Source organism: Sorex araneus, chromosome 1, assembly GCF_027595985.1.
Source record: "Sorex araneus isolate mSorAra2 chromosome 1, mSorAra2.pri, whole genome shotgun sequence".
Lineage (NCBI taxonomy): Eukaryota > Metazoa > Chordata > Mammalia > Eulipotyphla > Soricidae > Sorex > Sorex araneus.
In genome coordinates, this window is record NC_073302.1 from 437,695,068 (window position 1) to 437,718,633 (window position 23,566).

Below are 23,566 nucleotides of genomic sequence, written 5' to 3' on the forward strand. Positions count from 1 at the left end.
CACACACACACGTTTTCAAGGGGCCTGGGTTGGGCGCAGGGCAGGGAGCTCAGTTCCCAAGAACTGCGAGCACGGAACCCCCAGTGAGCCCAGCCACGCAAAGGGGAGACAAAGAGGCCCTAAGCAAGTTAATGGGAATGGAGGGTGGCCCCGTGGCGCTCCCAGCAGTGAGTGGGCCAGCGGGGGGAGAGGGGGGAGCATTTCTGTCACGGTGCTCCCGTGAAGACCAGCAGTGACGGCTCTTCCCTCCCTTGTGCAGGCTCACAAGGAGGCAAAGCTTCAAACCCTGAGGTTTGCCCTGCCCTGCCCCGAACCCCAGGCCCCCATCAGGTCCCCGGCGCTCAGGAGTGGATACGGGGCTGTCCCGTCACTCCTCTCGGGCTGTCCTCCTGGGAGGCACTGGGTGAGGGAGACAAGCAGACACACCAGGGCCCCACATGGGCTCCTTCTAGAAGGTTCTGAGCAGACCACAGGAGCGTGCCGGTGGCGCATGTGTTGTGGCTGTGGCTTCCAACTCGAGGCGACTGCTCCGGGAACCGCTGTTTTGTCTAAATGTCATCTATACGGCTTTTATTGGAGCGTGATGACAGTGGGCGAATAACTTAACATAAATTTGCATAATACAATACAGCTGCTAATTTATGGTCCCATTAAAACACCAAGTTTTGTAGTTTGGGGCATTTAAAAGTCTCAATCTTTTGAAACTTTCCCTTCTGTTTGCTGTTTGTTTATTACTTACTTAGGGTTGCCAGATAAAATACAGTCGTCAGGTTAAATTTAGAGTTCTGGCAAAACATGAATCATTTTGCAGTCAAAGTTTGTTGTGCAATATTTGGGGCATTTATGCTAAAAAAATTATGGTTTAGCACGTACCTGAAATTCACACTCAACTGGGTACCTGGGTTTTTCTTTTCTCCTTCTCCATGTAGTCGTTGTTGCAATGACCGGGGTCACGCACTGGACTAAGGGCTCACTCTGGGCTGCAGTGTTGGGGATCACGTTTGGCATGGTGTGCAGGGGGGTGATGCTGGATGCAACTCTCAGTCTTGTGCACGCGAGACAGGGGCACCACCGCCGAGCCCCAGCCCCAGACTTGGCACTTAAATAATTTGGTCAGTGTGGCAGTTGTAACTTTACGGCTTCTTCACCCGGGCAGGATAGCGGGAGAGGAGCTGTGAGCGGGGCAGGACAGTGATGCCTGGGGCCTCGGGGTCTTTATGCGGAGTCCAAAGGGTCACAGGATAAAGGCACCATTGCAGAAGGGGAAACTAAGGCAGGTGACATCTCCCCAGCTTTTCTGGAGGTACTGCCAGGGTATCAAAGTGCCTTTTATTGAACTTTCGGGGTGCAACCCATCATAAGAAATATAGCTTCTAACTCAACCGAGTGGCCACACACTATCAATCGGAAGAAGTGTTTCTGAGAACTTTGCAGGCTTTTATAGGTGATGCACTCTAAGTTCTTATCCATTTTTTCATTTTTTAAAAGTCAGTCTTCACCCCCTCCATTCAATTCAGTATTCCCTGAGCCCATATTTGGAGAAAAAAATATATACTGTTTTTGTTTCCCCCCAACTGACTCAAGGACACCTGAGGAACATTTTGATCAGTTGTGGGTCTCTCCACGTCCTTTTTTGCAAAGTCTGGTCAACCCAGGAGCGAAGTTCCCCACCCACCTGTTTCTGATTTCCTTCTGCCTCACTTCCTAGGGCACTTTCTCCTGCCCTCCCTGTTGGCCAATGTTGTTCATTCCATTTTACAGAATTCTTTCTTTTTTTATTTTGTTTTGTTTTGTTTTGTTTGGGGCCACACCCAGTGATGCTCAGGGGTTACTCCTGGCTCTGCACTCTGGAATCCCTCCAGGTGGTGCTTGGGAGACTATGTGAGATGCTGGGGATCGAACCCGGGTCAGCCACCTGCAAGGCAAATGCCCTCCCCACTGTGCTATCTCCCCTGCCCCCGACAGAAGTATTTGTCTGCTTTGGCTTCTGATGGTGAGCCGCTCATTTCTCCTGAAGTGATCAAGACAGACCATTTCCAGTCCAAGCTGATGCTGCCATGTGGCAGCCCCTGGCTTAGGAAGTAAGGCCGTGTGGAGCCGACCCTTGGATCGTTAGCCCCTTACTGCTCACCTGCCTTCTCACTATCTGGGGCCTCGAAAGATCTGTACTATATCCCTTTCATGGATTCTCCCCCGGGACTGGCAGAAACCCTCTCCCAGCAACTGTTTTTTTTAATTTAATTTTCATAAGGTTATTCATAATAATTGATTACATTCAATATTTCAACACCAATCCCACACCACTACACCTTCCCACCACCACCATTATTTAGAATTTTCCCGTCACCACCCAAGCCTGTCCCACAGGCAGATGCTGAGTAATTTATTTTGTATTGCTTGTCATGAAGAGCATGAGCGTTGCACTTTTGTGACTGTGTGTTCCTGGAATTCTGAAGTTTTCAGTATTTGGGGTGTCCAGAGGCGTCTCTGCAGCGAGCTGCTCTCTTCCAGGATCCATTGGCGAGTGTCTGGATCTTGGCTGTTAATGCACTTCAATGGTGCCCAGAGGCAGTTCTTGGACGTGACTGCCAGGGAACCGGGAGGCGGGGAGATGGGCCTGACTCCGGGTGCCTGGAGTTTTCAGTCACAGGTGCCGCATACCTGGGTTTTTCAGCAGATTCATTCTCATGCGAGGGGCGCTCAGGACTAGCCTGTGAATGTCGGCTGTGAGCGTGGCGGCAATTGGGTTCTGGAGGTTTGTCGCTGTCAGGGTTCATTTGGGGCAGGCAGAGGGACACAGCTGCCCCTCTTCGAGGTGCCAGATGAAATCAGCCTGGCGCGTCCCCCAGCAACTGTTTCTGATCACTGCTTACGCTTCTGAGGCACGAAATTGGGATCTACTCTACCCTTTTAGGGTTCCGAGAACACAGGATCAGAGAGGTTAAGTGTCCTTCTCAGGGTCACATAGCAAACGGAGAGCTTAAGTCTTCTTGCTCTTTTGGAGAGAGGGCTGCCGTGGATCCAACCTGGGGCCTCACGCACACACAGCCTGTTCTCCCCCAACCCTGATCGGACCCCCCTGCCCTTCCCTTTGCCACGGCTCTGGCTCTTCCAGGAGCCACACGCTTCAGTTGGGCTCAAGCGCATCGTGGTTCCAGTGCTCACATCCCTGCCCCGAGGGGTCACTCTTACAACATTACCCATGGGACCGGCCAGGGCCACACGTTTGAGCAATGATGTCCGCACACTTCTGCGTGCAGTGCTCAGAGACCTGGCAGCCTCAGACACTCAGACACAAGGCCCGGGGGTTCCCTGGGGGCTCGTGCGGATAAGGCGGGCACCAACGCCACTGGGGGTCCCGGCCGGGGTGCACTGGGGTGGGAGCAGCCCACACCCACTGTGGGGCCTCACTCTGGCAGGGCAGAAGGAGCGAGGACTAGCTCGGGCGGTGCAGGGCGGAAGGCTCAGGCCTCGCAGCCCCACCCTTACGAGTCCCAGCACCGCTGGGGGTTCCTTGAGTACCGCCAGGAGCCACCCAGACCCCCCCAACAGGTAGCTCCCAGCCCACCCCCAAATGCCGAGGTGTGGCTCAAGGGAGCACTTGCTTTGCATGGTTGAGGCCCTGAGCTCACTGAAATAAAGAAGAACGAAGAGCGTCACGGCCGCACCCCAGGTCGTCTCTCTCTGACCTCCCCAGGGTGCACCCCTCTCTTGGGGCCTTGAATGCAAGAACGTGCTTGAGTAGAGTCACACTCATGCCCCTGCACCTGTGGGCAGGAAACCCCAGTGCCACCAGGAAAGGGGGTCCCGGGACCTCCTGAGAGAGACGCTCCCAGCCGGGGAGGGAGGGGCTGTGACAGGGGCACCCAGGCCTGTTCCCTCCTGCCTTCTAAGGGGTCACCCACCACCCACTCAGCAGGCACCCTGTGAGTTCTGGGCCCCCCCCACCCTCCCCCTGCACGGTCAGTAGATGACCCTGCATCGCCTAGCTCGGCTACACCCAGACACCCTCTGCCCCATGCCCTCCTTTTCCTGCCCGGTTCCCGTGTTGTCCCCGAGACCCAGGTTGGAGGGTGAGACCTCTGTTTTCCTGGACCCCAGATCCTGCCCCAAACCCTCCAACCGGCTGTTCTGGGCCCTCAGAGTTTCCTGGTATGACAGTCCCCCTACCCCTGCCTTCCAGAACCTTCCCTGTTGTCGGGCCAGGTGCAGGGAGTCATGGATACAGGAGTCAGCAGCAGCGAGTGACCCCAGCCCCGCAGTGCAGAAGGGGTACCCCGGGCGGGGTGGGGGGTGTGGGCAGCGCGCTCTGTGTGGGCAGCGTGATGTCAGACTCGTTTCGATTCCGTTCCGTAAGTACGTTCAAATGCGCTTTGAAAATTGCTTTCGCAGAAGCTCCCCTTCTCGGGGAAGTGTTTCTGAGACCCCCCACTCCGTCCTTGCCTCCCTGCCTCCCAGGACACCCTCATTTCCTTCGCCAGAGCCTCGGGCGTCCCAGCTTGCTGGGGGAGAACGCTGGTGGGGGACAGAGGCGGCAGCTGGTGCTCAGAGGGAGTCCGGGGCCCAGAAGTACGGCTCTTCCTGCAAGAGCCCGACAAGCAAGGGGGCGTACGTGCACACAGAGACCCCCTTTCCTGGGGTGGGGCCTCCGGGGGAGCTGGCTGCCTCCTGGGGCCACGGTCACCCTTGGGCTCTGCTTCACGCTACAGGAACTGCCGTGAAGCAGAAATAAAACCCTAAGTGGGACCCAGCCCCGGGGAAGGCTGAGAGGGAGACTTAGGGGGTTTGCAGGCCCAGCTTGCCTGGAAGATAAAGGGGGGGCCTTGACTGGGAGCATCAGCTCCCCCTACTTTGAGGAGTGGAGTCAGGGGCTCATCTGGGAGCCTTCCTGTGCACAAGGTCAGGTGAGGGGAACAACTGTGGGGAGAAGAGAGCGGGGGTCATCATTGCATTTATCTGGAATAGGGGGTCCTGCCAGGCAGCTCCTGGGAGGCCACAAAAGGACCACATGCAACCCATAGCAGGAAGTCAGCCTCTGGGGCAGGAAGTCAGACTCTGGGGCAGGAAGTCAGCATCTGGGGGCAGGAAGTCAGACTCTGGGGCAGGAAGTCAGCCTCTCAGGGCAGGAAGTCAGACTCAGGGCAGGAAATCAGACTCTGGGACAGGAAGTCAGACTCGGGGGCAGAAAGCCTCTCAGGGTAGGAAGTCAGCCTCTGGGGCAGGAAGTCAGACTCTCAGGGCAGGAAATCAGACTCTCAAAGCAGAAAATCAGCCTCTCAGGGCAGGAAATCAGACTCTCAGGGTAGAAAATCAGACTCTCAGAGCAGAAAAATCAGACTCTAGGGGCAGGAAATCAGCCTCTTGGGAAAGTCAAATTCTTGGGGCAGGAAGTCAGACTCTAAGGGCAGAAAATCAGCTCCTCAGGGCAGGAAGAGAGCCTCTCAAGGCAGGAAATCAGATTCTCAGGGCAGGAAATCAGCCTCTCGGGGCAGGAAATCAGCCTCTTGGGACAGGAAGTCAGACTCTCAGGGAAGGAAATCAGACTCTCAGAGCAGGAAATCAGTCTCTCAGGGCAGGAAGTCAGACTCTCGGGGAAGGAAATCAGACTCTTGGGGCAGGAAGTCAGGCTCTCGGGGAAGGAAATCAGACTCTTGGGGCAGGAAGTCAGGCTCTCGGGGAAGGAAATCAGACTCTTGGGGCAGGAAGTCAGGCTCTCGGGGAAGGAAATCAGACTCTTGGGCCAGGAAATCAGACTCTCAGAGCAGGAAATCAGCCTCTCAGGGCAGGAAATCAGCCTCTCAGGGCAGGAAATCAGCCTCTCAGGGTAGGAAGTCGGACTGTCGGGGAAGAAACCCGTCTTCTACGGCAGGAACTCAGGAAACGTTTGCGTCTCTGCTCTGTCTTGATCCCTGTCTCCACCCTGAGCGCTGCTCTTCCCCCACAAGAGGGATGCCTGAGGCACTTTCCTTCTGGGATTCCTGAAAAAATCTGTTGCTCTGGGCATCATTCAGGTGCCAAGAATTGTTTCTGCTTTTCTTCTTCTCGCTTAGGTTTGCTCTCCTCACTCACAGTCTTGAGAAGTGAAAATGACCTGAGCAGGCAAGAGGGAATTTGAAATGAGCTGGAAGGAGGGGAAAATCCTGCTACAATAAATCGTATCACAGTGGTGATCTCTATCTAACCAGAACATTCTCAGCCCAGACAATGGCTCATTTCTTTCAAACAATATTCAATACAAGCAACTTCCAGGCCCACAAAAGGATTTCTTCAGGTTCTGAGGGTCGGTTGCAGAGGGATTTAACCTCCATAGAAAAAGAGAGCAACTTCAATTATAGATGCCAGGATGACAGGGAGACGTGGGGGAGTAAATAAAGTGGGAGGTGGTCTGCAGAAAGGGGGTGGGAACCCTTCCCAGGCAGCTGCTCCAAAGGCAAGGCAGACAGATCTCCCCCAGGGACGTGCCCTGTGGTTGGGGGATCAGCAATTTTCTCCATTTCTGAGAAGAAACAGATGTCAGCAGAGGGGACTGGAGCGATAGTACAGCGGGGAGGGCTCTCGCCTTGCACACAGCCGATCCAGGTTCGATCCCCAGCATCTCCTAAGGTCCCCCAACCAATGTCAGAGGTAATTCCTGAGTGTAAAGCCAGGAGTAACCTCTGAGCATCACCAATTATGGCCCTTAAAAAACAACCACACACACACACACACACACACACACACACACACAGATGTTGGCAGAGGTTCTGTGTGGGTCCAAACACCCAGGCCGGCTCCCCTCAAGCCTTTGGGCTTTGCAAACCCATTTTCCAGCCAGCCAGAGGGACTAGGGGCCTGGGCAGAAGGAAACAGGGCCGCTGAGGAACAGGGTCTCCGGAAGGTTCTGAGTGTAACACACCCTCCCACACACAGGCTGAGGAGAAACAAAACCCAACCTGCTCCTATTGCACAGAGCGTTTCGGCCAACAGGGAGCGGGGGGCAGAGTGTAAGCCCCAGGACCCCCCCAGGCCCAGAGACCAGGGTGAGACGCTGGGTGACCCTCTCCGTAGGCGCCAGGCCGCCTGGGTCCTGGCTGATATCACAGGCCGTGCCTCGGGGACCTGGGGGGGTGACAGGATGGTCGTCACCCCAGAGCACAGCCCCACCTACTCCTTAGGGACTACGGACACCCCACCGCACCCTCTCCCGGTCACATCTTCAGAGGGTCTCCGGCGGGCGCGGGGTGGCTCCAGTCCTTTGAGAACCTTCCCGAGGGGCATGCCCAGCTCACCTGCCGCCCCTTGTGTCGCCTGCCTACCACTCGGGCCTGCCCTTGCTTCTCCAGCCCTTTTGCCTGGGGCTGCTGTGGGGATGCTGAGCGTGCGCATGCGTGCGTGCGTGCGTGTGTGCGTGTGTGTGTGTGTGTGTGTGTGTGGCCGGGGGATGTTGGGGATCACACCTGTCCAGCCACAGTCTCGCCAAGTCTCAGCTGCGTACTCAACATTGTCTGCCCGCAGAGCCCCCCCCACTCCACCTCCACCAGTGCTCCCCCAGGACCCCACTCCTGGCCGAGGGGCTTCCGCCACGGTCGTGCTCTGGGGGGCTAACGGCCTGGCCGTGCAGGACCCCGGCCCAGGCAGCACTGCTCTCAGCACCCGCGGCCTCATACCTGCAGAGCCAGCCCCGCGCCCTCGGCCAGCTCCTTCTCAGGGAAATGCTCGAGTCCCCCAGCCCCTCACTGTACCCGCTCTCAGACCACCTGCCCTTTGGCCCCCAGGGGGCTGGTTTGGGCCCCAGCTCCTCCGGGCCGCTCCTGCCCTTGGCTTCCTTGCTCTGTCCTGGGTCACCCTGTCTCCATCCCGCGTCCCTGCCCTCCTGACCCCCCACACTCCCCAGCCGTCACTGCCGCCTGCCACACTGCCGGGTCTCGTTTCCGTTGATATTCACCCCCCAGAATGAAAACCAGGGCTCTGCTTCTCCGATTCACGCTTCCCGGCCAGCCCCCGGCCAGCCCCCTGCCTCTCACAGCGTCCCTTGTTCCAGCGACTCCCAGCCAGGCTGCCCGGGGTCCCCTCAGGAAGCAGTGCCTGACCTGAGCTTCCAGAACGGGGCGCAGCATCCTCGAGGGCCAGCCGCAGAGCCCACGGGGCCTGACCACTGGGCTGTGGCGACCGCCTCCCTGCCCGTCCACTTCAGTGGCAAGCTCGCCCGCCCCGTCTGGCCGCCGCTGGGCTCCCGAGTGCCGGGCAGGGACTCCGGGACAGTTGCCGGCAGGTGCGGCTGCTGGCGCCGTGGTTCCCGGCCGCTCCCCTGCGCCATGCGGCCAGCCCCCTCTCTGCCCATGAACGAACAAGCAGACCACACCACAGTGTGGCACCTCGTCCACGCCTCACCTCTGCCCCTCCCCTGCACGTGCCCAAGACTCCGTGTTTGACTGTCGGGGAGGGAGGGCGCCTCTCTGGCTAAAACTCTTGACATTTCCTCTGCGGTTCGATAGCCTTATGCCCCGTTCCCCCGTGCCGAGGAGCGGGCACGTGATTTAACCATCGTTTATTATTTCTTATAATGCCATAAGCAGCGGTGATTGATCCAGGCCAGGGGGAGAGCTGAGTCGGAAACGTGACACACGGCCGAGCACTGGCTGGAAGCAGATGGGTCCGGAAATGTGTTCGATGCTCAGGACTCCTCGTGTCTGACAATTGGGGCAACTGGGGGGAAAATATGACGTGGGTCTTTGCTGCCCCTTCTCCCCCGCCCCACCCAAACACCCGTACCAGGAGGGAGGGAGGGAGGGAGGAAGGAAGGAAGGAAGGAAGGAAGGAAGGAAGGAAGGAAGGAAGGAAGGAAGGAAGGAAGGAAGGAAGGAAGGAAGGGAGGGAGGGAGGGAGGGAGGGAGGGAGGGAGGGAGGGAATGAGGGAGGGAGGGAAGGAAGGCAGGCAGGAAGGAAGGAAGGAAGGAAGGCAGGAAGAAAGGAAAGAGGGAGGGAGGGAAGGCAGGAAGAAAGGAAGGAGGGAGGGAGGGAAGGCAGGAAGAAAGGAAGGAGGGAGGGTGGGAAGGCAGGAAGGCATGGAGGAAGGAAGGAAGGAAGGAAGGAAGGAAGGAAGGAAGGAAGGAAGGAAGGAAGGAAGGAAGGAAGGGAGGGAGGGAGGGAGGGAGGGAGGGAGGGAGGGAAGGAAGGCAGGGAGGGAAGGAAGGCAGGAAGACAGGAAGAAAGGAAGGAGGGAGGGAGGGAAGGCAGGAAGGCATGAAGGAAGGCATGAAGGAAGGCATGAAGGAAGGCATGAAGGAAGGCATGAAGGAAGGAAGGAAGGAAGGAAGGAAGGAAGGAAGGAAGGAAGGAAGGAAGGAAGGAAGGAAGGAAGGAAGGAAGGAAGGAAGGAAGGAAGGAAGGAAGCTCTCTGGAGAGGGAGGTTCCCGCTGAGCCGCAGCGCTGTAACTGAAACCCTCGCCAGGCCATCAACAGTAAGAAACCTTGTTAGGTGTGTACAGTATGTATGTGTGTGTGTGTGTGTGTGTGTGTTGTGAGTGGGTGTGGTGTATGTAGTATATCAGTGTAGGGCATGTGTGTGTTATACACGGTGTGTGATATTACGCTATGTGTGGTTCAGATCTGTGGTTTGAGTGATACATGTCTGAGGTGTGGGTGGTTGTGAACGGTGTCGCCATGTGCAAAGTGTGTGTGGGGGTTGTAAAGTATGTGTGTGAAGTGTGTGTATGTAAGCAGTGTGTAAGATACGTGTAAAGTGCATATGTGAGTGTGTGAGGTGCAGGGGGTATTTACATGTGTGTGAGGTCTGAGTATGTGAGGGTTGTGTCAGGTGTGTTGGGATTTGTGTTAAGTGTATGAAGTGTGTGTTTAAGGTATGTGAGAGGTATGTGAGGGGTATGTGCATGGTGTAGAGGGTTTGGGTGAAATGTGCATAAGGTGTGTGAAGAGTGTGGTGTATGTGTGAGGTGTTTGTGTAGGGGATGTGTGAGATCTGTATGTGAATGACATATGTGAGGGCTGTGTGTGTGTGTAATGTGTGAGAAGTGTGTGAGATGTGTGAAGTGTGAGGCAGGTATGGAGATGTGTGTGTGATGTGTGAGGTGTGTGTGAGATATGTGAAGTGTGAGGCAGGTATGGAGATGTGTGTGTGATGTGTGAGGTGTGTGTGAGATATGTGAAGTGTGAGGCAGGTATGGAGATGTGTGTGTGATGTGTGAGGTGTGTGTGAGATATGTGAAGTGTGAGGCAGGTATGGAGTGTGTGTGTATGTGTGTGTGTAAAGTGTGAGGTGTGTGAGATGTGTGAAGTGTGAGTCAGGTATGGAGCGTGTGTGTGTGAAGTGTGAGGTGTGTGTGAGATATGTGAAGTGTGAGGCAGGTATGGAGTGTGTGTGTATGTGTGTGTAAAGTGTGAGGTGTGTGAGATGTCTGAAGTATGAGGCAGGTATGGAGTGTGTGTGTGTGTGATGTGTGAGGTGTGTGAGATGTGTGAAGTGTGAGGCAGGTATGGAGTGTGAATGTGTGTGTATGTGTGTGTGTAATGTGTGAGGTGTGTGAGATGTGTGAAGTGTGAGGCAGGTATGGAGTGTGTGTGTGTGTGTGATGTGTGAGGTGTGTGTGAGATGTGTGAAGTATGAGGTAGGTATGGAGTGTGTGTGTGTGTGTGTGAGTGTGTGTGTGTGTGTGTGTTGCCCTGTGCTCTCCTCATTTCTTACTAACCCCTCTGGCCGCGGGCCCTACAAAGGCATAGCCTGGAACCGTCCAGGTGGCTGTGGGCAGCTTCTGTCCCTTCTCTTACGGGACAGAAGCAGACGCCGTGGGCATCCTTCTCATCACTTTTTTGGGAAGCGGGACCACTTTTAAGTCTGCCAGATTCTCTACTGGACATTGGGGGCATTAGCCAGGCCAGTCGTGAATGCAGGAAGACCCCCTCCCTCTGCTCTGGCTCCACACCTGAGAGGGTCTGCACAGGCCCATCTGAGTGGCTCTGGGCTGACACGTCAGGGTGGAGAGACCTCCTCAGAAATGGGGAACCTGAGGCGCCCAGGCCACCCCAGGACTCAGCACCCCCCAGTGGCCTGGGCCCGGGGAAGGGGCTTTTCTTCTGGGTCTGAGGCCAGCAGGAGTGAGTGGCGTCTCCTACCCAGCATGCTCTGACCAGGCTGTCTCCGAGTCCTGCACAATGAGAGCAAACCAGAGTCCCACTCTCCGGGGCCTGTGTGGCCCCAGCTGGCCCACGCCCAGGACCTCAGGGGATCCTGTCGAGGGCCAGAGGCTGACTCCGTGGGGTCACATCCCATCACCCTGGGTCAGAGCCCTCAGCCATACTCTTCACTGTGGCTGGAATTGCTTTGAGAGAACCAAAAAGAATTAACCCCGTGTCTATTTCCTGTAGCAAAAGTAGATTTTTTTTTTTTACTAGATCTCAGAATCTCCAGGGAAAATCTCTCTGAAAGCAATGACATTTTTATTTTCTTTTTCTCATCTGTACTCCGCACCATATCTGCCAGGGTGGCATCTGTGTAGGTGTGAGTGTGTGTGTGTGTGCGCTTAGCTTTCAGAGACAATGACACACACATCTAACTGCAGATTAGAGGCAAGGCCATCTCACTTCCTACTTAAAAGGATTCATCAGTGGCTTTCCACAGTGACTCCTCACCCTCTTGCCAGCTCTCCTGATGCTCTGGTTTCCAGATCTGGAATTCCATGACCGTTTAGGAAACGCATTAGTTTAGAGTGAGGACAACTGAGAGACCAAGAACCTTAGAATTAAAAGCAGAAGTTACATCCGCAGAGCATCAAGCACAGCTGGGGAGTGTCCTGGAAATCTAGCCCTGCTATTTGAAGAATGAGGCCAAGAAGCTGTTGATCTCTTCATTTCCGCTTCTCCCAACAGTGGCTCATTAAATATTTCCTCGATCTTCCCCCTCATTAACTATTAACAAATAGCGCAAATCGATTTCCCACCTTCCCAGAGCGTACTGGCTCCTCTGATGACATAAGCCTCCACGGAAATAAATTCTGCTGCGTTTTAGGGATGACTTTCTTCCTGCATGCGTCCTCGTGGAGCACTGGAACCCAGAGGGCAGGAGGCAGTGGATGCAGTGAGCCCCCAACCCGCAGACACAGCTGCACGCAGTCGCAGACACGGCCACAGAAACGGCCACGGATATGGCCACAGTCACAGTCACAGACATGGCCACAGACACGGCTCCTGACATGACACCTGACACAGCCCTCCGCCACAGCCACAGACAAGGGTGTGTCACAGACCCAGACAAGGCTGTGTCACGGACCCAGCCACGACATGACCCCAGACACAGCCCCCAGACACGGCCAGAGCACAGTGAGCACTCTCGTGTCTGAAGCTCTTTCCTGTCACCTGCTCTGCCCCCAGAGATGGGGAGGGAGGGGGAGGTAAACCGCACATCCCACTGGACAGAGCAGGTCACCTGGGGATGTGGTCTTGGCAACCGGCCCAAGGGCTCACAGACAGAACAGGTGTCCAGGGTGGAACCCCTAAAGCCCAGTGAAGGGGAGGGAGTGGGAACCCCCTTACTGGGCATGAATAGGACAGATGGTCTGGAACCCCCAATTCTGAGAACTGGCCTGAGCCCAGGGGGGTTCTGGGGGGTCACTTTGCAACAACAGCTTCTGGGCACATGAGACTCAGATGCTTCCTGGTTTGAAGCAGACCGTTCTGCTCAGAACTGACTCCCCCCGGCGCCCCAGTTCTCCTGATGCTCGGGGAGACCCCCCTGGCTTTCCCTGGCACGGACAGACGGTGATCCCTGCCAGGACGCTGCCTCTGCTTGAACATCTGAGGAACTCGCAGAATTGTCTAAGTTTCTGCTGCCTGTAGGGAGAGGAGAGAGAGCACCTGGGGCCGGAGTGCAGGCTTTACATGTCTGGGGCCTCATCCCCCAGAAGCACCTAGTACCCCCCACCCAAGCACCTCTGGGAGCACCCAGCCAGGTGTAGCCCCTGGCTACAAGCCAACAACAAGCACCTTCTTGACAAACCCCCCTTGCATTTCTTGGTACTCTCCCCTCACCCCACCCTCCATGTACCACACACCCCACAGCCCCTCAGGGCTGTTCACTGCGACCGGGCCCCCTGCACACCCCACCGGAAGCTTCTGCCTCGGTGCCCAGTGCGGGAAGCAGCGCCTCTGCTCAGCCACCGGACAATTCCCTTTAGTTTTCAGAACCATTTTCCGGTCTTTCACCCATCACAGACTCTTCTCCTAGGCTACGGTCACTTCCATTTCTTGTAGCATTTTAACGGCTTCTGATGTAGAACCCTTGCAAACCCCACGTAAAACCCTTGGACTGAAACAGACCAGAGGGTCTCTCGGGAGCCTGCCCTGTCCCCGCAGGCTGCCTGCTCTGTCCCTTCCCAGACCTGGTCCTGTCACGCCCCGTTCCGCAATGAGGGAAAGAGAGCAGGCTCTTTCCAAAACCCTGCCACCGTGTCCCAGCACCCGGCACCCCCTTCATCATGCCCTGGGTTCCACAGTGAGTCCTCATCTCCCCGCCACACGTCACTGTTCCCTGTTCCGCATCTTCCTCCACGTCACCCGGGGACGTCAGTGTAGACATAGCTGCCTCCTTTATCCCCGGTACCTGGAACCCCAGCTTCCCTGCCTCCCCTGTCCTCATTGCTGCTGGGCACCCCGAGTTGGACAGAACAGCCCCCTGGGACAGGGGGAGAGTGTCCGTGTCACTGACCCGGTCCCCATCCTCCTCAGCAGCCCCAGAGTCAGCACGAAGACCTGTTTGCACGTCTGCTTCATCCTAGGACCTCCGTCATTTGGGGGCTCTGAGCACCAGGCCTGCGGGAGGAGGGGGGGTCACAGGAAGTGCCGAGTGAGTGGGGACACTCAAGTTTCTGTTTCAGATCATCTTTTTCGTTTTGGGTCACCCACCCAGTGATGCTGAGGGGACCCTATGGGGTGCTGGGGATTGAACCCAGGTCAGTGGCATAGAGGCAAGCCCTGTAGCCACTGTGCTGTTGCTCCAGCCCCGGCTTCTAGTTCTTTCTATGGGGCTCTGGCTTTCCCAGCTTCCCACCTCCGTTCCCTCACTCTTCACCTGCTGGGGCGCCCCATTCCCCATTCGCTTGCTGCCCCCTGCTGGCGGGAGGAGCTCAGGTCCCTTCTGCGCCTGACTGGCCTAATTGGCACCAGCTGGCAAATCAGATCCCTCCCTGCGGGGAGGTGGGCGTGGTCATCAGGGACGTGGGGACTTGAACTGTGTGGTCCACCACCCACTCCTGGGTTCCAGCAGCCCGTGCATCTGCAGCCCATCTGTCGGCCCCACTGCCTAGGTCACTGGGGGCCATCTCAGTGGTCTCGCCCCTGGGGGAGGACTTGGGGCAAGGAGGGGAAGGCTCACACACCACCTCAGACTCACCTGAGGCCACTCCCTCATTGTGGGGAGACTGGACAGGGGGACGGCTCAAGGACTGGAGCAGGGGCTCTGCTGGGCCCAATTCCCAGCATGCCTGGTCCCCCTAACAGCCAGGAGTAACTCCTGAGCACTGTACCAAGAAACCTGAGCATTGTTGGGTGTGGCCCAAAGCCAAGAAGGAAAAGGTTCTTTAAGAAGAGTGCTGGGGGGTAGGGTGCTGGCCTTGCACGCAGCCAACTTGGGTTCCGTTCCCGGCATCCCAGTAGAGTCCCGCGTGTACCACCGGGAGTAACTCCCGAGCACAGAGCCAGGAGTAACCCCTGAGCATTGCCGCATGTGACCCAAAAGTCAAAAGAAAAAGAAAAGGGGGGAGGGGGGAAAAGAAGGAAAGAGCTGGGAGGACACTTGTCACCTAGCGGGAGGTTGAATAGGTCACAACCCCTCACATGCCCCCTCCGGAACTGCGGCAGTGGGATGCCCCCCACCCCTATTTTGTAACCAGACTTCTCAGGGGCACACTCAAAGACCCCCAGTCCCAGGCTGGACCCACCTGTTAGGCTTTCCCGCCAACATGGCAAATGCTCTTCAGGTGGTGACTTGTGACCCCCAAGACTCCTGCTCTCCCGGTGCTGGGGCAGCTCAGCGGGGGCGAGGTGGCAGCTCACCCCTTGGTGGCTCTCAGGAAGGACGAGCCCTGTGTGACAGTCTCCCTGGTCACTCTCCCCAGGCGGCCCCCGAGTACCACAGCCTGCAGCAAGACCTGCCCTACCTGGACATGGTGATCGCCGAGACCCTGAGGATGTACCCGCCAGCTTTCAGGTACCCCCTGCGGGCACTCAGGGCTCAGGGGGCGCCTTATGGCCTCGGGCACTAGCTACAGCAGGGCGTTTCCTCTGGGAGACCAGCCTCTCTGCTGGCCGCCTCCCCGCCTCCCTCCCTCCTTCCCTCCCTCCCTCCCTCTCCCCTCCCTAACTTCCTCCTTTCTCCCTCCTTCCTTCCTTTTCTCCCTCCATCCTTCTTCCCTTCCTCCCTTCCTGCCTTCTTCCATCCTTCATCCCCTCCCTTCCTTACCTACCTCTTTCCTTCTCTCCCTCCTTCCATCCTTCCTCTTGTTCATCCTTCCTTTCTCCTCTTCTTTCCTTCCCTCCTTCATTCCCTTTTTTCTTCCTTTCTTCCCCTCCCTCCTCCCTCTCTCTCTCCCTGGATCCCAAGCTCGACCCTGAGCCGCCCCTGAGCTGTGTGGAGACACGTTGCAGTGACAGAGCAGAGCCCCACAGACCCCCTAAATGCTGAGCTGTCCTCCCTCGGTCCCTCCTAGCCAGCCCCGTGTAAGGGCATCAGGGAGGGCATCGCCCTGGGGGTGGGGGAACTCCTTCGAGAACAGAGGACTGTTTGTGAAAGTCCCCTCTGAAGGTGGCCCTTAGTGCCAGTCAGGGGAGGCCCAAGTTCAAGTCGCAACCTGGGGTTCGCGCACCCAGCACTGTGCTCCTGCTCCACTGTCTGCTGGGCACTGCCTGCTCCCCGTCATCTGTGAGGGGAGGCTTGGGGTGTCTCTCAGGAAACAGCACGGCTGGGTGGGGGAGTGAAGGGTAAGCACCTATTAGGCAGCGCAACCTCACCTCCTCCTCCAGGCAGGCACCAACACAGCCTCACTTCCTCCTCCTCTAGGCAGACACCAAGGCAGCCTGGCCTCCTCCTCCAGGCAGGCACCAAGATAGCTGTACTTCCTCCAGGTGGGCTCCTTCAAAGCTCAACTCCCCAACCTCATCAAGCCACAGAACTGCACTGGTCAGAGAGAAGCTTGTTTTGTAAGCGAGAGGCCCAGGCTCAATCCCCAGAACCCCACAGTCCCCTGAGCCCTAGAGGGAGCGGACTCTGAGCACTGAGCCCAGAGTAGCCCCAAGTGCCACCAGGTGTTCCCACCCCTACCCCCAAGGCCCCCGAATTGTGAGAGGGGAGCCGTTCCTCCTCTGTGCATTGGCCCAGCACAGAATTTGGAGGCAAATCTAGAAAATGAGGGAGTGTTTGTTTTCTCTGTTTTGCTTTGTTCTTAATTGCCGCCTCACCTTGTGACACTGTGTCTCAAAGGCTTCCATCTCAGGAAACACTTTCCCAAGCCTCAAGCACGCAACTGAGCGGACGCCCTTCCCCAGGACAACACTCAGAGCAAGGCCTCTGCAGCAGAGAGCGCCCTTCCCGCTGCCGGGCTCTGAGCGGGAAGCCGGGGTCCCTGCAGCAGACTGCTCTGGTCTTTGATGTGGTCAGACCAGAGCCCAGGCACGTGCGGAAGGGAAGGCCCCGCTTTCCGGCTCCCGGCGGGGGTCTCGCAGCCAAGCCCAAGCTCTTTCCGGTAAAGATGTTTTAAAAAGGAGCGGCAGGAGGAGCCGGGCCCGACCTCTGTAGGCCGGAGGAGGTCCCACTCGTGGGCACCTGCTCTGGCTTGAGTGTTGGGGTGAGGCTGCCAGCTCCAGGCCAAGATGAACCACGTGGGGAGCTCGGGCCCTGGTGGAGGGTGTCCAGTCCAGCCTCTCATGTGCTCTGCAGGCTGTTTTTTTTTTTTTTTTAATTTTTTTATTAGTGAATCACCGTGAGACAAAGTTACAGACTTACAAGTTTTCATGCTTACATTTCAGACATACAGTGATGGAGTGCCCATCCCTCCACCAGTGCCCATTTTCCACCACCAATGGTCCCAGCATCCCTCCCACCACCCCCACCCTGTCCCCTTCACCCCACCCCGCCTCTGTGGCAGGGCATTCCCATTTGATCCCTCTCTCCTATTGGGTGTTGTGGTTTGCTACAGAGGTATTAAGTAGGGATCATGTTCGGTCTATAGTCTATTTTCAGCCCGTATCTCCCATCCCTAGTGGGCCTGCCTAGCACCCTTTCTGCAGGCTGCTTAATACCGCATATTCAAGGCTGTTCTCCTAAGGGCTCCTAGCCAAGTGACAGATGTGTGTCACTCTTAATCGCTTTAAGCGGGACCCAGGTGTGCCGGTAATTAGGGGAATCTTCTCATCTCCTCTCAGGGAAGCCCAGTCCTCGAGCAGGAAATACAAGTCGGCATGGATGACTTTGAACTTGTAAATAATTATTTATCACCCAAATAACGTGCTGAGGCTTAAAAACAAAGCAGTATCCCGGCAAGACAGAGGCTGCAGGGGAGAAACAGCAGCTCCGGGGGGTCAGGGGTGACCCCGCGGCAGGAGTGGAGCTGGTTTTCCCAAAAGCTCAGGCCCATGTGCCAGCGTGGAAGCCCGGCTTTCAAGCATCAGCGGGGGCCAGAGAGATGGGGCAGGGGTAAGGCCTTGGACACACAGACCCTGGTTCCATCCCTGGCACCACATATGTGCCCTTCTGGGAGTGACCCCTGAGCACAGGAGCAAGTCCTTGAGCACCACCAGGTGTGGCCCATCTCCTCCTTCCCCCCACGCCCCTCAAATAAATATTTTAAATACACAAAACAATGGGGGGGGGGGCTAGAGAGATAGTACAGTGGCGAGGGCTCTTGCCTTGCATGCAGCTGACCCAGGCATTCCCTTTGGCCCCCAGACCCCCTGTAGGAGTGATCCCTGAGCACAGAGCCAGAGTAAGTCCTGAGCACTGCTGGGTGTGGCCCCAAAGCAAAAATTAATAAATAAAACAAACATCAATGGCATTGCACCATTGCCACTCAGTGATATAAACTCGCATTTAAGGAGGGGTTGACAAGGCTGGTGCAGTGCAAAGGGTCGGGGGTAGTCACGGGAGTAACCCGGCCACCAGAAATAAGCTTGTCGAAGATTCTGTGTACCCCGGCTCCAGGCCTAAGGTGGCCTCTCCCGCTGACCACGGCTGAGGGGGACGGGCCCAGGGCAGCTCCAGGACGAGCATTGCGGGGTCCTGGGAAGTAGCGGGACCCGCAGCCGCGGTGGGCTGGCGCCACCCACTTCATTCACCTCAAACCAGAGTCCACTTGCCCCAGCACGTCCACCTCCAAGCTGTCCACCTCGCCACTGCTCTGGTGACATCAAGGTGGGGTGACCCCGTGTCCCGCAGGTTCACGCGGGAGGCGGCGCAGGACTGCAAGATTCTCGGACAGCGCATCCCGGCGGGCGCTGTGCTGGAGATGGCAGTGGGGGCCCTGCACTACGACCCGGAGCTCTGGCCGCAGCCTGAGGTCTTCAACCCCGAGAGGTGAGCACGCCCCTTTCCCACACGCCACTCCCACCTGCCCCGCCCCAAGCCCCGCCCCACGCACTAGCCCCGCCCCTACGCACTAGCCCCGCCCCTTCCCACAGCCCCACCTTCTGCCACATGCTGAGTTGGGGGGGGCGGGGGGGGGGCACCCCTCGCATTGACCCATGACTGGAGCCACCTAGAGACCCAGGTTAGGAAAATCTACTGTCCCCAAGCACAGCAATTAGACAGAGGCTCATTCCTCCGAGGAAATGAACAGGGTTGCCATTTAAATGCTCCGGCGAGTGGAGTGAGTTCAGCAGATCGCTTTGCATGAGACTGACTGGGTTCTGTTCCAGGCACCACACGTGGTCCTCAGCCCTGCCAGGAGAAAGCCCTGAGCACCCTGGGTGTGACAAAAGAGGCCCAGCACACTCCAAAGCACTGCCCCTCCCCCATGTCCCCATCCCACTCCAATTTAACAAGGAACCTTCAAACGGGTGGCCTTGGTGAGTCTGGCCGAGAGAGGACCCGCGGGACCAGACCTCAGTTCCCTGGAAGGCTTTTCCTTCTTTTTTTTTTTTTTTTTTTTTTTTTACAAAATTTGGGCTTGATCCATGAGTGCCTACTAGACCTCCCCTCCAGTTCACAGAATCTCTTGCTGGGCCTGGATCTTATTTGGATTTGACTCACTGTCTAAAGTTCATTTCCAGGTCCGCTTTCAAATGTCTGACTCAAATGTGTGAGTAGGGACTGGGGCGATGGCTCAGAGGGCTGGCACTGGCAGATCCAGAGCACGAGACCCTGACCAATATGGTCTCCTGAGCACTACTGGCTAGAGGCCTGGGAATTCCCGGCACTGCTGGGACAAGCACTGAATCCTCCTGTAGGTGTGGCCTCTGAGCACGGCTTGGGAGCTTCCCTGCCCCACTAGGATCCCCTGAGGTCCCTTCCTTATGTGATCTTGCAAGAGGCGGGCTGGGGGATCTGATAAACAGTGTGTTGCATAGCAACTCCTAGGAAAAAAAAGATTGAGCCATCTGAACCAGCACCACCTTTGAAAACAAAAACGTGAGTTCCTGTCCTATTGGCAAGGACAGGCCGAGGGCTCCGGGCCTGGGAAGGTGCAGAGGCAGTGAGAGCCGGCTGCTGTGGAGCTTGACTCACAGCAGTGCTGCTGTGTGCGCTGCACAGGAAGAGCTTTGGGGAAGTTCCAATCCCATCCTGACAGTGGTTCAAGTCCACAGCTTGGACAGATAGGACATGCCTTGGGGAATACCATGAGGAGGGCAGGTGCCGGGCACTGTGCTAGGACTCTCGTGACTGCCATGTCCCCTTGCAGATGACAGGCAGGAGGGCAGAGTGTGAATTCTTAGGGCAAGGCTGTTCTTTCCCGGGGCGTGCAAGCCCAGGAGGGGAGTCGCCAGCTGCAGAGCCTGAGGGGTGGGTCCTGGAGGAAAGGGGACCCACAGGAAGTTCCCACAATCAGACCAGGCCAAAGAGGCCTGGGAGTTCCCGGCCAGCCCTGACTGTCCCACCCACCCACAGGTTCACAGCAGAGGCCCAGCGACACCGGCGACCCTTCACCTACCTGCCATTCGGGGCGGGCCCCCGGGGCTGCCTTGGGGTGCAGCTCGGGCTGCTGGAGGTCAAGTTGACGCTGCTCCACATCCTTAGCAAGTTCTGCTTTCAGGCCTGTGAGCAGACTCAGGTGAGCCCCAGCCACGAGACCAGGTGGTTCAGCTGTTTTTATTATTGATCCCTGGAGCGCAGGGCTTCACTGGACCCATGCTGCAGGCTAGAAATTAAGTAAATGTGTAGCACACCAGATAGGACGTGTGTATGTGTGTGTGGGGGGGGGGGAGGGCGGTACAGGCATTGTGTGCACCCCAGGGCCCAAGCACTGCCAGGTGTGGCGCTCATGGCCCCTGGCACCTCTGGCCCAAACAGCATCATGGTCTTGCGTTGGTTTGGTTTGGTTTGGGGTTAGGGGACCATACTCAGCAGTGCTCAGCCTTAATCCTGGGTCTGTGCTCAGGAATCACTCTTGGGGGACGGGGGAATCCCACCCAGGTGGGCTACGTGCAAGGCAAGTTCTCTGCCCGCTGTACACTCGCTCCAGCCCCCATCCTCACACTGAATTCCTGCCTCATTCAAGAGAATCCAGGGGACACGGGTGGAGGGCGGGGGGTGCTGGGTTGTGTTGTGATCATGTTATGCAGGAAACCTAGTCATTAACGGTACTGGAAACCGCCTTCATTTGAAATTTTTTTAAAAAAGGGAATGACCATCAAGCCCTCTGAGCACTGCTTGGGAGACCCCTCCCTCTGACTCCTAAGGTCAGAGTTGGACTGGGGACTCCCAGAGTGTCCTGGCGTCCAGCATTCAGCCTGATGCTCCCTCTGCAGGCACCTAGAGGTTAACAAGCACGCGAATGCCGAGGGGCTTCTAGCCCTGCACCGTGCTCCCTCCGGAGCTGCCTTCCTCTTCTCTGGGTCTGCTCTGCCCCGCCCCAACACGCACCAGTGCAGTGCTCTCCGCCCCAACCCGGGCCACACCGGTCAGTCACCCTCTGCTCGGCTGCAGACCTGGACAAGGACAGAGCAATGCACTGTACCAGATGGTGACAAGGTCACATGCAGAGAGAGTCATGGAGACTGGAATAGGCTGTGGTCCCTGAGGAGCCATGAGACATCCCAGCCTTGACTGTTCCTTCACATCCCCTAACTGTCCCTGAGAAGTCCTGTTCACACAGCTTCTGCCTCTCCTAGCCCCATCCAGCATCCTCTCCTCCAGGCAGTCCTCCCTGGTTTGGCCAACCCCAAAGGCTTTTCCTTTTTTGAAGTCTTACGGTGTTTCAAGGATGTCTAGATGTACTCCATATGCTGCCACAATCACTAAATATTTATCTATTAAAATTTAGGGGGGTGGGGCCTCCCAAAGCATCATCAGGAGGCCTGGGTTTCCCTCCCAGAGATTCTCAGCCAGTTGGGTCTATGGCTCAGTGAAAGGACCTGAGGATATCTGCTACAAAGACCCTGAAGTGCCGGGGTATCAGGTCACCCCAGCAGTGCAGGGAGCCCCCAAGATGCTCCCCCTGTGGGGCTCAAGGGAGCAGGTACCAGAATTTAAGCAGTCTGCTGCATGCAAGGCATGTGTCTATACTCCTGAAACTAATCGAATAGAATAGGAAGTGCTTCCCCTGAGCCAGAGATGGCCCAAAGCGCTGGAAAACAGGCTTCGTAAGAGGAAGGATGGAGGCCTATCAGCCTCACGTGATCCCCCAACAGCTGATGGGTGTGACCTCTGAGCACTGTACCTGGAGTAGCCCCTGAGCACTGCCTGATATGACCCCAAAAGCGAACAGTGTGCCATTCCTTTCACAAAGGAACCCCATTCTGAGGGCTCCATGGAGCGACCGGCTGCGGTAGTGCGGGATCAGAGCACCTTGCTTTCTGAGAACCCTCAAAGATGTGTGCAGAGCTGGCGGGGACCAGCTCTGAGGCTAGCTGAGTAGTATTCCCCACTGGGGAGGGTGCTTGCTCCTTCCTGCCTGGCCCTCCTGCACCCCCAGCCCGGTTTTTAAGTACTCGCTCAGCACTGCTTCTGAGTACTCTTACTGGCGATCCCCTCAGCAGTGACAAATGTCTCCATTTCCTCCGTTCCAGATCCCGCTCCAGCTTGAGTCCAAAGCTGCTCTTGGGCCCAAAGACGGCGTTCACATCAAGATCGTCTCCCGTGACACTGGGGTACCCAGCATGCCCCAAGTCTAAGAAAATCACTGTGTGGAAATTTGAACTTTGGGGCAAACATCCCTGCAGCACCCGAGAGGTCCCTTGGCCTGTGAGGCTAAGTGAGGTCACTTGGCTGACATTCCCTAGCGGCTTAATAAACCTTTGCTCTCACCTCCACTCTGCCAATGGCGCAGGAGCACTGTGAAGCTCCCTCAGTGACAGAAAGCTGAGAAATAAGCCCAAGCGCCTTCTGACAGGAGACGAAGGTGGCGCCAAGAAGAGCGCCAGCCTCAGGATGGAAGGGGCTGATGTGCCCATGGAAAGGCCCACGGCTCCTGCCGGGGTCTCAGGTCGCTCAGGTTCGATGGGCTGGAGTGATAGCATAGTGGGTAGGGCACTTGCCTGGCACATGGCTGACCCAGAGTCAACCCCTGGCACCCCAAATGGCCCTGTGAGTCTACCAGAAGTGATCCCTGGGTGCAGAGCCAGGAGCAGACCCTGATACCACCGGGTGTGGCCAAAATACACACACACAAAAAAAGTCATTCCTCAGAAGCTCTACTTGCAAAGTGATTCAAAAGCACCATTAGGTGTTGCTTTCCCAGGAGGGCAATGCCAACTATATAGGAAGTTTCAATGCTAGTAAACTAAGGCAGAAATGGCCTCTATGAGCACTTCCTAATTTGAACCAAAGAATCAAAATTTGACTGAGATTATTGGGTCATTGAAGTCAAATTCAGCAAAGAACTTGCACCTCCAATCCCAGACCTACCAAGTGGTGCTGACTGATGGTCCACTCACTACTCCATGCCTTAGTTTCCCCAACTGTAATATAATAATATAGCAGCCCAGGTTGCTATGCACCCCTCCTGTCAGATCCTTCCACTTCTGCCTGGAATACCTGAGCTTCCCCAAAGTATCCCCACAAGGCTCCCTTCTCTCTGCCCCCAAAGATGCTGCAGCATGGTCCCTAGTCCCTCCCCACCATAGGAGCCCCCGACTCCTGCTGTGTGCTGGCTGAGCACGCCTCATCTCAATGACCAGATTCTGACTCACTGGGACAACTTGGCAAGTCTGATGACGCCTGCCACACCCTGCCATCCGGACCTCTGGGGGCTGTGAGGCTCCCTAGAGCGCAGAAAGGCTGGGCCTCCCTTCAACCCCCCAGCTCAGACTCAGCTCAAATCCCATCATTTTGCTCAACACCAGCCAACCCAGGTCAGGAATGGCAGGAAACGCTTCCAGCTGCTCCAGCCTGCTTCTCCCAGGGCCACTGCAGTCCCCGCAGGCCTGACTC

At 56.7% G+C, this 23,566-nt stretch overlaps 1 protein-coding gene across 1 annotated transcript in view; it reads left to right on the forward strand.

Moving 5' to 3' along the window:
• TBXAS1 (thromboxane A synthase 1) overlaps positions 1-22,507 on the forward strand; it is a 187,558-nt gene extending 165,051 nt beyond the window's left edge. The window contains exons 12-15 of the mRNA XM_055143695.1: positions 15,105-15,196; positions 18,416-18,553; positions 20,084-20,246; positions 22,204-22,507. Of these exons, the coding sequence (XP_054999670.1) occupies positions 15,105-15,196; positions 18,416-18,553; positions 20,084-20,246; positions 22,204-22,308 (498 nt within the window). The 3' untranslated portion in view covers positions 22,309-22,507. The remainder of the gene's footprint in view (positions 1-15,104; positions 15,197-18,415; positions 18,554-20,083; positions 20,247-22,203) is intronic.
• Positions 22,508-23,566: the final 1,059 nt, after the last annotated feature.